The sequence below is a fragment of the Macrobrachium rosenbergii genome, chromosome 9, assembly GCF_040412425.1.
Source record: "Macrobrachium rosenbergii isolate ZJJX-2024 chromosome 9, ASM4041242v1, whole genome shotgun sequence".
Lineage (NCBI taxonomy): Eukaryota > Metazoa > Arthropoda > Malacostraca > Decapoda > Palaemonidae > Macrobrachium > Macrobrachium rosenbergii.
In genome coordinates this window covers 7,927,719-7,940,161 of record NC_089749.1, presented here as the reverse complement: position 1 = coordinate 7,940,161, position 12,443 = coordinate 7,927,719, and the positions used below count along the sequence as shown (strand labels likewise).

At 36.6% G+C, this 12,443-nt stretch overlaps 1 protein-coding gene across 9 annotated transcripts in view; it reads right to left on the bottom strand.

The window, feature by feature from the left end:
* Grip (Glutamate receptor interacting protein) overlaps positions 1 to 11,636 on the bottom strand; it is a 40,219-nt gene extending 28,583 nt beyond the window's left edge. The window contains exons 1-2 of one of the 9 annotated variants that reach the window (XM_067108321.1): positions 11,436 to 11,636; positions 1 to 437 (exon numbers count right to left, since the gene is read on the bottom strand). The exon at positions 1 to 437 is cut by the window's left edge and continues 1,070 nt beyond it. In XM_067108321.1, the coding sequence (XP_066964422.1) occupies positions 1 to 29 (29 nt within the window). In that variant the 5' untranslated portion in view covers positions 30 to 437; positions 11,436 to 11,636. The remainder of the gene's footprint in view (positions 438 to 11,435) is intronic. The other 8 variants (XM_067108320.1, XM_067108316.1, XM_067108318.1 and 5 more) reach the window with 8 other exon arrangements.
* Between the last annotated feature and the right edge of the window lie 807 nt (positions 11,637 to 12,443).

Here is a 12,443-nt window from a genome sequence, read left to right as displayed (position 1 = left end):
CCCCTCCAGTCTAACCTCTTCGAGGACATGGCACAATAACAAACAGGTCTCAAAGGACCTGACACCTGGGCCACCTTTGGTCCACCCGTGAATCGACCTTTTGGTTTCTCAACTTCTTCAGGAGGTCAGATTCACCTTCAGGCGGCTTCATTCTACACAGAGGATGCGGTCGCTCGTTCCCGGACAATATTCGAAAAAATATCTAAGGCCTCGTCAGTCATACATACTTGAGTGTCAGTCATAAAATAATGTTTTTCCTTTTGAAACAATGTCTTTATGTCTATCTCCTTTCCTTTATATTTTTAGATCATTATTTGTGAAGGGAACAGGTATGTGGTTTAAGTACGTTTTATCAATTCTCTGTCAAATATACTTGAGTAACAATCATAAGAAATGTTTTTCCTTTTAGAACAATATCTTTATATCCGTCACCTTTCCTTTATAATATTTTTAGTTCATAATTTGTGAAGAAAAGATACAGGTAAATTAAGTAATTTTATCAGTAAAATGTTTAATATATATTTGTATGTGAAGTGGATTCTTGCAACACAGATATAATGTCGAGAAAAACAATTATGTGACCAATAAAAGCTTTCTTTCCAATGACTCACAATCTATAAATAAAAATTTTAATCACTTGGAATAAATGAAAATATAATCTAGAAATAAAAAATGGAATAGACGGGAATACATAAAAATAATCTATACACAAAAATGGAATCAACTGGAATAAATAAAAATAATCTATAATAAAAATGGAATCAACTGGAATAAATAAAAGTAATCTATAAATAAAAATGGAATAAACTGGAATAAATGAAAGTAATCCATAAACAAAAATGGAATCAACTGGAATAGATAAAAATAATCTATAAATAAAAATGGAGTGAATTGGAATAAATAAAAATAATCTATAAGTAAAAATGGAATAAATTGAATAATCTATAAACAAAAATGGAATAAACTGGAATAAATAAAAATAATCCAGGAAAAATGGGATAATTTAGAATAAATGAAAATAATCTATAAACAAAAATGGAATAAACGGGAATAAATAAAAATAACCTATAAACAAAAATTGGAATAAACTGGAATAAATAAAAATAATCTATAAACAAAAATGGAATAAACTGGAATAACCTATAAACAAAAATGGAACCAATTGGAATAAATAAAAATAATCTATAAATAAAAAGTCAAATCAACTAGAATAAATAAAAATAATCTATAAATAAAAAAAATGGAATAAAACCGGAATAAATAAATGAAAAGAAAAATATTATGGTCCTTTTAAATGAGGACTGCACTGGCGAGAACGCTTCCCTAAAATGATAAACAAAGAAAGCAAAAAGAAATAAACAAAAATATAAAAAAATACAACACTCGTAACACTTGTAGAAAGTGCCTAAGCTACAGAGCTTCCCAACTGCTGGCACTTATCTAAGTGCCAAAAAAAACTTAAGACTTTAGAATCTAACCACGACACTACGACTTAATTTGTTGTTTTATAAACGATATTTCCCCTTAACCTGGGGGTTGTGACCCCCCACCCTGGGGGTTCGTTTGGGGTTTCCCAGGGTGTCACAAAGGGTTCGGATATTTGTAGAGGCTATGTATGATTTTTTTTTTAAAGGTTTTTGTTCGTGGTATTTTCAATAAACCATTCATTTTGTTTGATTTTACTTTTTCACAAGGTTCACCATTTCAATATTCGTTATAGGGGGTTAATGTAATATCCTGAGGAATCTCAGGGGGGGGGGGCAGGAATCACAGGATGAAAAAGGTTACGAACCACGGCCCTACCTAGATAAACTAACATTCACCCTGAAGTCGTAGAAATGTAAGCACTGTTATAAAGAATGTATTTATACATTTTTTTAATGTATTCACACATTCTTTTGAATGTATTTATACCACAAGTTAAACTGTTTATTGGAAAGTAAGCACTGTTAAAAAGACTGCATTTATACATTTTCTTAATGTATTCATACATTCTTTTGAACGTATAAATATTCAAACTGCTGATTTGAAAAGTGAACACAAACCCAGAATTACTAGATTTCCGATGAATGTTTAGTGCGCAGTTCTTCTAACTGTACTCTGATCTATGATTTTCTCTTGTAAATTGTAAAATTATAATTTTACATTGTAAAATAACAACGTAAATTCACTATCTTACATCCCCGGAAATCTAAACACAATCCCTGAATTGCTAGATTTACGATAAATGTTTAGTGCGCAATTTTTGCTAACTATACTCAGATTCTTGATTTTCTCTTGTAAATTGTACAAATATATTTTTACATTGTAAAATAACAACGTAATTTCACTCGATTATGTCCTGGCGATATCTAATTTGATCACCTGATCTTCAGTAACACAATTATATTAAGTTCAATATCACTACAGTCATGATATTAAACACGATATACAAAAATGCTCCGCAGTTTCTTCGGCGCATTCGAGTTTTCTGCACAGTACAGTCGCTCCAGCGTATAATCAAGGCCACCGAAAATAGATCTATCTTTCGGTGGTCTCGGTATAGTGCTGCATGAGCCGCGGCCCATGAAACTCTCAGCTGGACGTGGCGGCCTGTGTTGTTGCGTTGCCAGAAGCACGATTATGGCTAACTTTAAACTTATCTAAAATAAAAGTTACTGAGGCTAGAGGGCTGCAATTTGGTATGTTTGATGATTGGAGGGTGGATGATCAATATACCAATTTATAGCCCTCTAGCCTCAGTAGTTTTTAAGATTTGAGGGCGGACAGAAAAAAGTGCGGACAGAATAAAGTGCGGACTAAAAATGCAAACAAAACAAGTAATTTAATTACTCTCCAGAATGACTTTTCCCATTTCTGCCAAATCGAACGCATTAACACCTTATACAACTGTCGAAAACTAAAAATCAATACACGCTGAAGCTTTTAAACCTGCTCTGAATCGCCTCTTACCACCAGTTGGCGATAAAAATCCCAGCCGGGGTAATCAGCGCAAAGTGGAACAACCTGAGTCTTCTTGCAAGTTCTACTGAGCGATTAAAGTAATGGTCAACAGAGCAGTTTGGTCGACGGTTTGACCTTCGAACGCGTGTGTTGTTAGTCGCGACCTGGGTATAAAAGAGGGCCTTGATTGCCTGGTTAAGTAGAAGCGTTTATTTTTTCAGAGTGGTTGGAAAATCGTTAACATTTCGAGGTGCGGTAGCTGCTGTCGAGTGACATTTTCTGTGCTTAGTAATGGAATTTCTTGAATGTGTTTAGGAAGAAAATTTTGTTTAGTGGTTGAAAAATGATTAATATTACAATGCGTGGCTGTTCTTTGGTGAAATTTTCTGTGCTTAGTTAACAGACTTTCTTGACGTTAGCCTTAGTAAAGAAAATTTTGTTTTGAGAAAATGATTGAAAAAATTATTAAAATTACAGTAAGTAGTTGTTCTTAGTTGAAATTTTCTGTGTAGTTAATAGACTTTCTTGACTGTGTGCTTAGGAAGAAAAACTGCTTGTTTAGAGTCAGTGAAACATTATTGAAATTTCAATGCGTGGTTGTTCTCTAGTAAGATTTTCTGTGCTTAGTTAACAGACTTTCTTGACTGTGTGTTTAGGAAGAAAATTTTGTTTAGTGGTTGAAAAATGATTGAAATTACAATGCGTGGTTGTTCGTGGGTGAAATTTTCTGTGCTTAGTTAACAGACTTTCTTGACTGTGTGCTTAGGAAGAAAACTCTTGTTTAGGGTAAGTGAAAACTTATTAATATTACAATGCGTGGTTGTTCTTGAGTTAAATTTCCTGTGCTTATTAATAGACTTTCTTGACTGTGTGCTTAAGAAGGAAACTTGTTTAGAGTTGTTTAGAGTAATAGGAAAAAACATTAATTGATAAAATACAAGATTTAGGTATATCTGCTTTCATGGACACTGTACACTCTCACTTGTCTATAAGCACTTGTAGTTTTCTGAAAAGAAAACTACTGTGCCGACTTTGTCCGTCCGCACTTTTACTGTCCGCCCTCAGATCTTAAAGACTACTGAGGCTAGAGGGCTGCAAATTGGCATGTTGATCATCGACCCTCCATCATCAAACTTACCAAATTGCAGCCCTCTAGCCTCAATGCAATTTGACCTGGAGTTAAAGTTAGCCTTAATCTTGCGTCTGGCAACGATATAGGGCAGGCCACCACCGGGCCGTGGTTTAAATTTCATGGGCCACGGCTCCATGCAACTTTGTCTCTGCGAGACCAACGGAAGAGGGTATATCTATTTTCGGTGCCGTGATTATGCACTGTGGCGGCTGTACAGAAAACTCGATTACCGAAGAAACTTCAGCGCATGTTTTACCTGTTGTTTGCGCGCATAACCACTGATGTATATTACTCTAATCAGTTTCACTAAACAGCAAAATACCTGCAGGTATAAAATACCTGAAGAGAAAGCTCACTACCCGTCCAAAAATAACCTCAAGCGACGTTGACAACACCAGAATGAATGAGGAACACTGAAACACGCACGCACACACACACACACACACACACACACGCACACAAAGTCATCATGAGAGTCGCCGTAACCGCCAAGGGGCGGAACGTTATAAATAAAGTTATAAGGTCTCAGCAGAAACGTAGAAGAAGGGGTGAAGAATCTCGCCTTGCGGATGCCACCTACGTCAGCATTGCTGTCATTTTTCCCATAGCTGGGAGTCCCAAATGCCTGGGCGGAATGAAGAACTCTCTCTCTCTCTCTCTCTCTCTCTCTCTCTCTCTCTCTCTCTCTCTCTCTTTAGAGGGGGAGGGTGGTTGAGGGTAGGAGAGGGGGGAGGTTTGAGGAGAATACGCCTCAACGCCAACCGAATTTTTGAGGTGAAAATACTGACAAAAAGTGGAATTAATTTCAGAAATGAAATTCTTCTCTCTCTCTCTCTCTCTCTCTCTCCCTCTCTCTCTCTCTCTCTCTCTCTCTCTCTCTCTCTCTCTCTCTCTCTCTCTCTGATGGAGGAGGGGTGGTTAGGTAGGCAGAGTGTGAGAGGGAATAGTTCTGAGGGAATCTGCCTCAACACCAACCGAATTTATGAGGTAAAAATAGTGACAAAAAAAGTTGAATAAATTGAAGAAATAACATTTTGGGTCGAATTCAAAATAAAATTAGGAAAATATACCACTGAATAACGTCAAGGCGACGAATATTAACGAATGAAAGGTACGGAAAATATTCCGGAACGCTTATAACTCCCAAATATAATGCGAAACAGTGAGTTATATTCTGTTCTGCAATAATTATTTTCACGCCGAATTGTCAGACAGTTATTTCGCGGAAAATTTTGTTAATTTTCTGTTTTTGTCATTTTATATCTGATTTTATGTTTGTTTTCAATTTTACAGGGAAAGGCAAAAGTCACAGGGCCACAGAATGAGTCAAGTCTAAAATGTTTGAGAGACAAAAATATCGTCAGCGCATGTTTATTGTAGAAAACTTTTTCTCAAAATAAACCAAATAAAAAACAAGTAAAGAATGCGCCGAAGTTTCTTCGCCGCAATCGAGTTTTCTGTACAGCCGCTACAGCGTACGGTATAATCAAGGCCACCGAAAATAGATCGATCTTTCGGTGGTCTCGGTATAATTCTGTATGAGCCGCGTCCCATAAAGCTTTAACCAAGGGCCGGTGGTGGCCTATCCTATATCGTTGCCAGAATTATGGCTAACTTTAACCTTAAACAAAATAAAAGCTACTGAGGCTAGAGGGCTGAAATTTGGTATGTTTGATGATTGGAGGGTGGGTGATCAACATACCAATTTGCAGCCCTCTACCATATCAATCAATTTAAGATCTGAGGCGGACAGAATAAAGTGCGGACGGACCAGACAAAGCCGGCACAATAGTTTTCTTCTACAGAAAACTAAAACCTGCTTAAAATACAGTGATGAAAGTATAATAAATCAAGAATTCAGTCAACCAAATGAAGAGACAATTTACGTAAAATAATCCCCTCCCCCGCGCCCCAACAAACCTCGACGCATGCGCAGGAGAAACGACTAAAAAACGGGGACAAGAATTCCCTAAGTTGAGCAGCTGGCGCCCTTGCCAGCGACAAAATAGAATACCTTAGCAACAAGGAAACGGTTGCAAAATATGGCCGCAGTTCTACGACGCCAAGTTGATGACAAATATCAGCATCATTGCAATGCAATGCAATATAGAATTTAGACCAAAAGCCCAAGAAGCGCTGGGACCTACGAGGTCATTCATGGCCGAAATGGGAAATTGAGAGGATTAGAGAGAGAATAAAGGAGTTAAGGGTTTTGTTAAAGGTGCAACAATTGTTAGGAGAGGGTTGAGGAAAGTAAGACGGAAGGGGAGGAGAATATGAACGGAGGTACAGTGAAAGGAATGAGAAAGGGGTTGCTGAGGAACCTTTATGAAATGCTTACAGTGCGCCACGTGAGGTGAAGTGCTAATGTTAAAGGTATTATTATTATTATTATTATTATTATTATTATTGTTATTATTATTATTATTATTTTGTTACGTTTTACATACAAACGTTTTCTATAAAACGTTTTTGTGATGTTTCTATAAAACCTTTCTGTTACGTTTTCTACAAAACCTTTTTGTTACGTTTTCTATAAAAACGTTTTTGTGACGTTTTCTATAAAACGTTTTTGTCACGTTTCCTGTAAAACGTTTTTGTTACGTTTTCTATAAAACGTTTTTGTTACGTTTTCTATAAAACGTTTTTGTTACGTTTTCTATAAAACGTTTTTTACGTTTTCTATCAAACTTTTTGTTACGTTTTCTATAATAACGTTTTGTTGCGTTTTCTATAAAACGTTTTTGATACGTTATCTATAAAACGTTTTGTTATGTTTTCTATAAATATTTTTGTTACGTTTTCTATAAATTTTTTTGAAAATTTCTATAAAACGTTTTTGTTACGTTATCTATAAAACGTTTTTGTGACGGTGTCTATAAAACATTTCGGTTTCGTTTTCTATAGAACATTTTTGTTGCATTTTTATAAAACACTGTTTACTTTTCTAGGAAATGTTCTAATCTTCTATAAAACGTTTTTGTTACATTTTCTATAAAACAATTTTGTTACTTTTTCAAAAAAAAAAGTTTCTTGTTACGTTTTCTATAAAAGGAGAGCCAAAATATACAAAAATACACAATTTAAAATAAAAAGAAATATAAAAATGGAAAAATCTCTTTTAAACCTATCAAAAGTTAAGCCTACACAAAAATACATAATTTAAATAAAAAAATATACATAAAAATAAAAAAAACTCTTTTAAACTATATGAGTCACCGAGATACCTCTCAAAAGATAAGCCTAATAAATAATAGGCCTATGGAGAATTCTGGCAAATCTCGAAGCCCATAAATTAGATGGAAAAAAAAAAAAGATAAATATAATAAAAAAATTAAGCTGAGTCCTAAAACCTGATTTTTGATAAACTTATTTTCTTGATAAAAAATAAAATTATTTACTAATTTATTTCCTTTACAAAAAAATAAACTACTAATTTATTTTCTTGATAAAAAATAAACTACTAATTTATTTTCTTGATAAAAAATAAACTATTTACTAATTTATTTTCTAGATAAAAATAAACGATTTACTTTCCAAAAATAGGTTAAAAATTTTTTGACAGATCTCGAGCCCATAAATCAGAAGGTTAAAAAAATATATATAATAAAAAATTAAGCTGAGTCACAAAACCTGGTTTTTAATTAATTTACTTTCTTGATAATCCAATAAACAATTTACTTTCCAAAAAATAGGTTAAAATTATTAACGTTTTATAAAAATTATGGTTCATGTTAGCTAAGTGGAATCTGGACTTGCGCTTGGCAATAAACGTAAATTATTTCAAGATGTTGACATTGACGGGTGAGACCTCTCTCTCTCTCTCTCTCTCTCTCTCTCTCTCTCTCTCTCTCTCTCTCTCTCTTTTAAAGACTTTACAATTGACAGAAGACACCTCCTCTCTCTCTCTCTCTCTCTCTCTCTCTCTCTCTCTCTCTCTCTCTGTTTCTTTATTCTCCCCTTCTCTCTCTCTCTTTCTTTCTCCTCCTCTCTCTCTTTCTTATATTCCCCCCCGGCTCTCTCTCTCTCTCTTTCCCCCTCCCCCTCTCTGTTCTCTCTCTCTCTTTTTTCTTCTCCTCTCTCTCTCTCTCTCTCTTTTTCTCTCTCACACACACCTTTTTTCTTTCCCTTCCTCTCTCTCTGTCTCTCTTTTATCCCCCATCTCTCTCTCTCTCTCTCTCTCTCTCACTCTCTCTCTCTCCCACACTTTCTCTCTCTCTCTCTCTCTCTCTCTCTCTCTCTCTCCCCCTAGCTTCTCGTCATTCTACCTCTCTCTCTCTCCCCACTCTGCGGTCAAAGTTAAACCTATTCCCAACCATATAAAAAGAACCCCGCCTCCCCCGAAAAAAGAAAGTTAACGTCGTGATGGAAGATATGAGTACGCTTCTGTACGCAAGTTATTTATCTTGCCCGTCTCGGAGCCCCAATACCCACTACCCAGTACCGTGGCTGCTGCGCTTGGGGCCAGAAATTTTATTTGGTTTTAATTAAGATCTGTAAACTTCAAAGGCTGGGTTTTATCTAGAACGGGGTGCGTTCAGATTGGTACCAACAGTGACATTTGCATGTTTATGTATGTATGTATGCATGTATGTGTACATTATATATATGTATATATGTGTATATATATATGTATATATATATATATATATATATATATATATATATATATATATATATATATATATATATCGATACTGCCTGCAGTACACGAAGACATTTTAAATGAGCCTATGGGACCATTTACAAATATAAAGGAATAAAAATAAAATTGAAAACTTTACCGTGACTGACAAAAATGAAAGTTGATTAAAGTTTCACGAAAAAGTGGCGTTTTCTCTTATTATTATTATTATTATTATTATTATTATTATTATTATTATTATTATTATTATTAGATGAAACCTATTCACATTGAACAAGCCCACCAAAGGGGCCACTGACTTAAAATTCAAAAAGCTTCTAAAAATAATGTTGGTTTCAACCTCCCACTGCAGTAGACGCCCCCAACACTGCAGCAGTAACTGATCGTGATACAGAACCAGTGATTTCTCATCGCCCTGGGGGAAACGCGAACCCTCCGCGACATGTGTGGCATGCCACGACACTAACCACTATACCAGCGGACAAATATTGAAGAATATTGGTTATAAACATAATATTGGTTATCTGCCAGTTCTGATTATTCTATAGTTAATTATTATCTATGAGCTTACGTGATTTCCTAAATCAATTGTGTCGATTTTAATATGAAAAAGGAAAAATTAAGCAAATTTAAAATTATTTATGATATTGTGCATAATTATAATGACTCAATCTTGGGAAAAAAATTCATTGCCAAAAAAAGTATACATATTGATATTGCTGCTACAGAAAACTCTACTAAATCTGATTTATTAGTTTTCCGTAAAATAAAACTATCGTGCCGGCTTTGTCTGTCCGTCCGCACATTTTTCTGTCCGCCCTCAGATCTTAAAAAACTACTGAGGCTGGGGGCTGCAAATTGGTATGTTGATCATCCACCCTCCGATCATCAAACATACCAGGTGCGGCCTGGCCTCGTGGTAGTTTCTCTTATTCAAGGTTAAATTTAGCCATAATCGTCCTTCTGGCAAGGGGTACAGGATAGGCCACTACCGGGCCGTGGTTAAAGTTTCATGGGCCGCGGCTCATACAGATTTAAATCGAGACCACCGAAAGATAGATCTATTTTCGATGGCCTTGATTATACGCCGTACAGAAAACTCGACTGCGTCGGAGAAACTTCGGGAATTTTTTATTTGTATTATATAGAAATTAATATATCGATAACCTACAGAAATGGGGAATACTGAGTTTGTGTTTATAAAGGAATATTTGGAGGAAAGAGAGCACATGACATTGAATCAAGCGCTGGGACCTACAAGGTCATTCAGCGCTGAAAATAATGCTGAAACGATTTTTAGGAGAGGGTGGAAAGCAAGACGGAAGGGAGAGAATATGAACGGAGGTACAGTAAAAGGAATGAAAGGGGTTGCAGCTAGGGACCGAAGGGACGCTGCGAGGAACCTTTAAGTAATGCCTACAGTGCGCCGCGTGAGGTGCACTGACGGCGCTACGGGATTAAATCGGATATGACGACGGAGAAAGTATCAATAAGGGGAACATGAGAATTGATTATATTCATAAATAAAAAATTTCACCGTACTTATACACCGTAAGTCACATCAAAAATCAAAATTAGAACAAAAACGAAAAATGAACCCAGAGGAAATCACTGTTTTCTAAGAAGAAGAAAAAATACACCGATCGCAATATGGACCCGATTATCGAATGCACTAGAAGTGGCACTTTGCAATTTTGCCCACGAGGAGATGCCCCAAAATCACTGAATTCCTTGGCACTTGGCGCCGGCTCCCTCTCTCTCTCTCTCTCTCTCATTTACAGGTAAATATTGCTTTTCGGACTGAGTCAGATGTCACCGGCAATCCAGGACCTCCGCCTTTGCAACGGCGCCTCATATCGGCAGGGTAAAACATCTGTCAGTTTCGTCATATGGGAATCAGGTATAAGATAGAGTTCCCACGGTTGAGATGATAGGTTCGTTACATTACTTTTAGCTTGATAAGATTGGAGTCATTCATTTTTCATCGCTTTTCATTGTCATAATTCTTTCATTTGTCTATTTTCTTAACCTATCATCATTATCGCTTCATCTACTTTTTTTCCACGAAGTATCTATTTTTATAGTTTTTCATTGACATAGTTGAGGCTAGTTTTAGCATAAGATTAAAACCATCTATTTGTATAGTTTTTTTCATTGTCATTAATTCATTTATTTGTCTATTTCCTTACACTATCATCATCATCACTTCATCTACTCTTTATCTACGAAGCATCTATTTTTATAGTTTTTTCATTGTCATTCATTCATTCATTTATTTATCTATTTTCTTACAATATTTTTATAGTCATTTCATTGTTATTAATTCATTTATCTATCTATTTTCTTACACTATCATCATCATCACTTCATCTATTTTTTATCTACGAAGCATCTATTTTTATAGTTTTTTATTGTTATTATTTCATTTATTTATCGATTTCCTTACAATATTTGTATAGTTTTTTCATTGTTATTAATTCATTTATCCATCTATTTCCTTACACTATATCATCATCATCATCACTTCGTCTTTATCCGCAAAGCAACGCAACCTCACGTTCTCTTTTATTTCCGGGTCGTCTGAAAATGATCAACTCCGATACACTTACTTACACTTCCATACACCTACACTTCCCGACTCACGTTCAAACGCCGAATGAAGTGTGTAAGTGTACGTATGAGTGTACCACCGCCCACGTGTGTAAGCGTCTCTACCTTCCGGAGCGTCGTAACACTAGACGCAAATCCGTTTTACGTCAGCGTCGTAACTGCGAGGTGACAAAGGTGTGTACATCACCAGAGTCACTCAGATTGCGTCTTAGCCTAACGGCCAGCCGAGTGCCACTGTGGTGGCACTCTGGCACCGATGCTTACTGGCGATCGTCCGTCCGTTCCCTGCACGCACATACACACATACACACACACACACGCACACACACACACACAAAATACACGCGCTTACCACCCTACAGGTATTGCATCTGAAAGTGTTTTATAATACCCGCTTCTCATGTACCAAACACTAGATCTCTTTGGGTATCAGGTAAACAATGCCCTGCCGTTCCCGAACGTGGGTGGGCACGCCCACCTACATAACCACCCATCCACCCACCCATTTGGGCGCCCGCGCTAGCCACACCGGAGGAAAAAAGAAGAAAAAGGGAGTCTAGAAAGCTAGATGGCAAGATGGCCGCTGTCTTAGGCTCGCGTTGGCATTCTCGGGTGGCTGCGAGCCAGAACAGGAATAGTGTTCGTGCTGGTGCCTCTAATTCTTCTTCTTCTTCTTCTTCTCCTCTTGCTCGATGCTTAGACTCTGCGACACTTCTCTCTCTCTCTCTCTCTCTCTCTCTCTCTCTCTCTCTCTCTCTCTCTCTCTCTCTCTCTCCTGGTGAGTGATCTTGGATGTTGCTTCATGTTGATGGAAAGATATTTACATGATTTCACTTTCGTCACCTGTAGGAAGGAAGAAAAGGTCTCTCTCTCTCTCTCTCTCTCTCTCTCTCTCTCTCTCTCTCTCTCTCTCCCTTCACGCACCAACTTGAATACCGAACTCATTCGTAATAGGCTTTACTGCTTTCCCCATTCTATATGCTCCCCACTTCAGTACCGAAAGCCCCTTCGTATAAGAAGCTTCCAAAGCTTTCCCACCCCTCTATAATAATGCAGTGGGCAAACTTACCCTCATATTAACCAGTACAGCAAACACTCCATAATAATGACAGT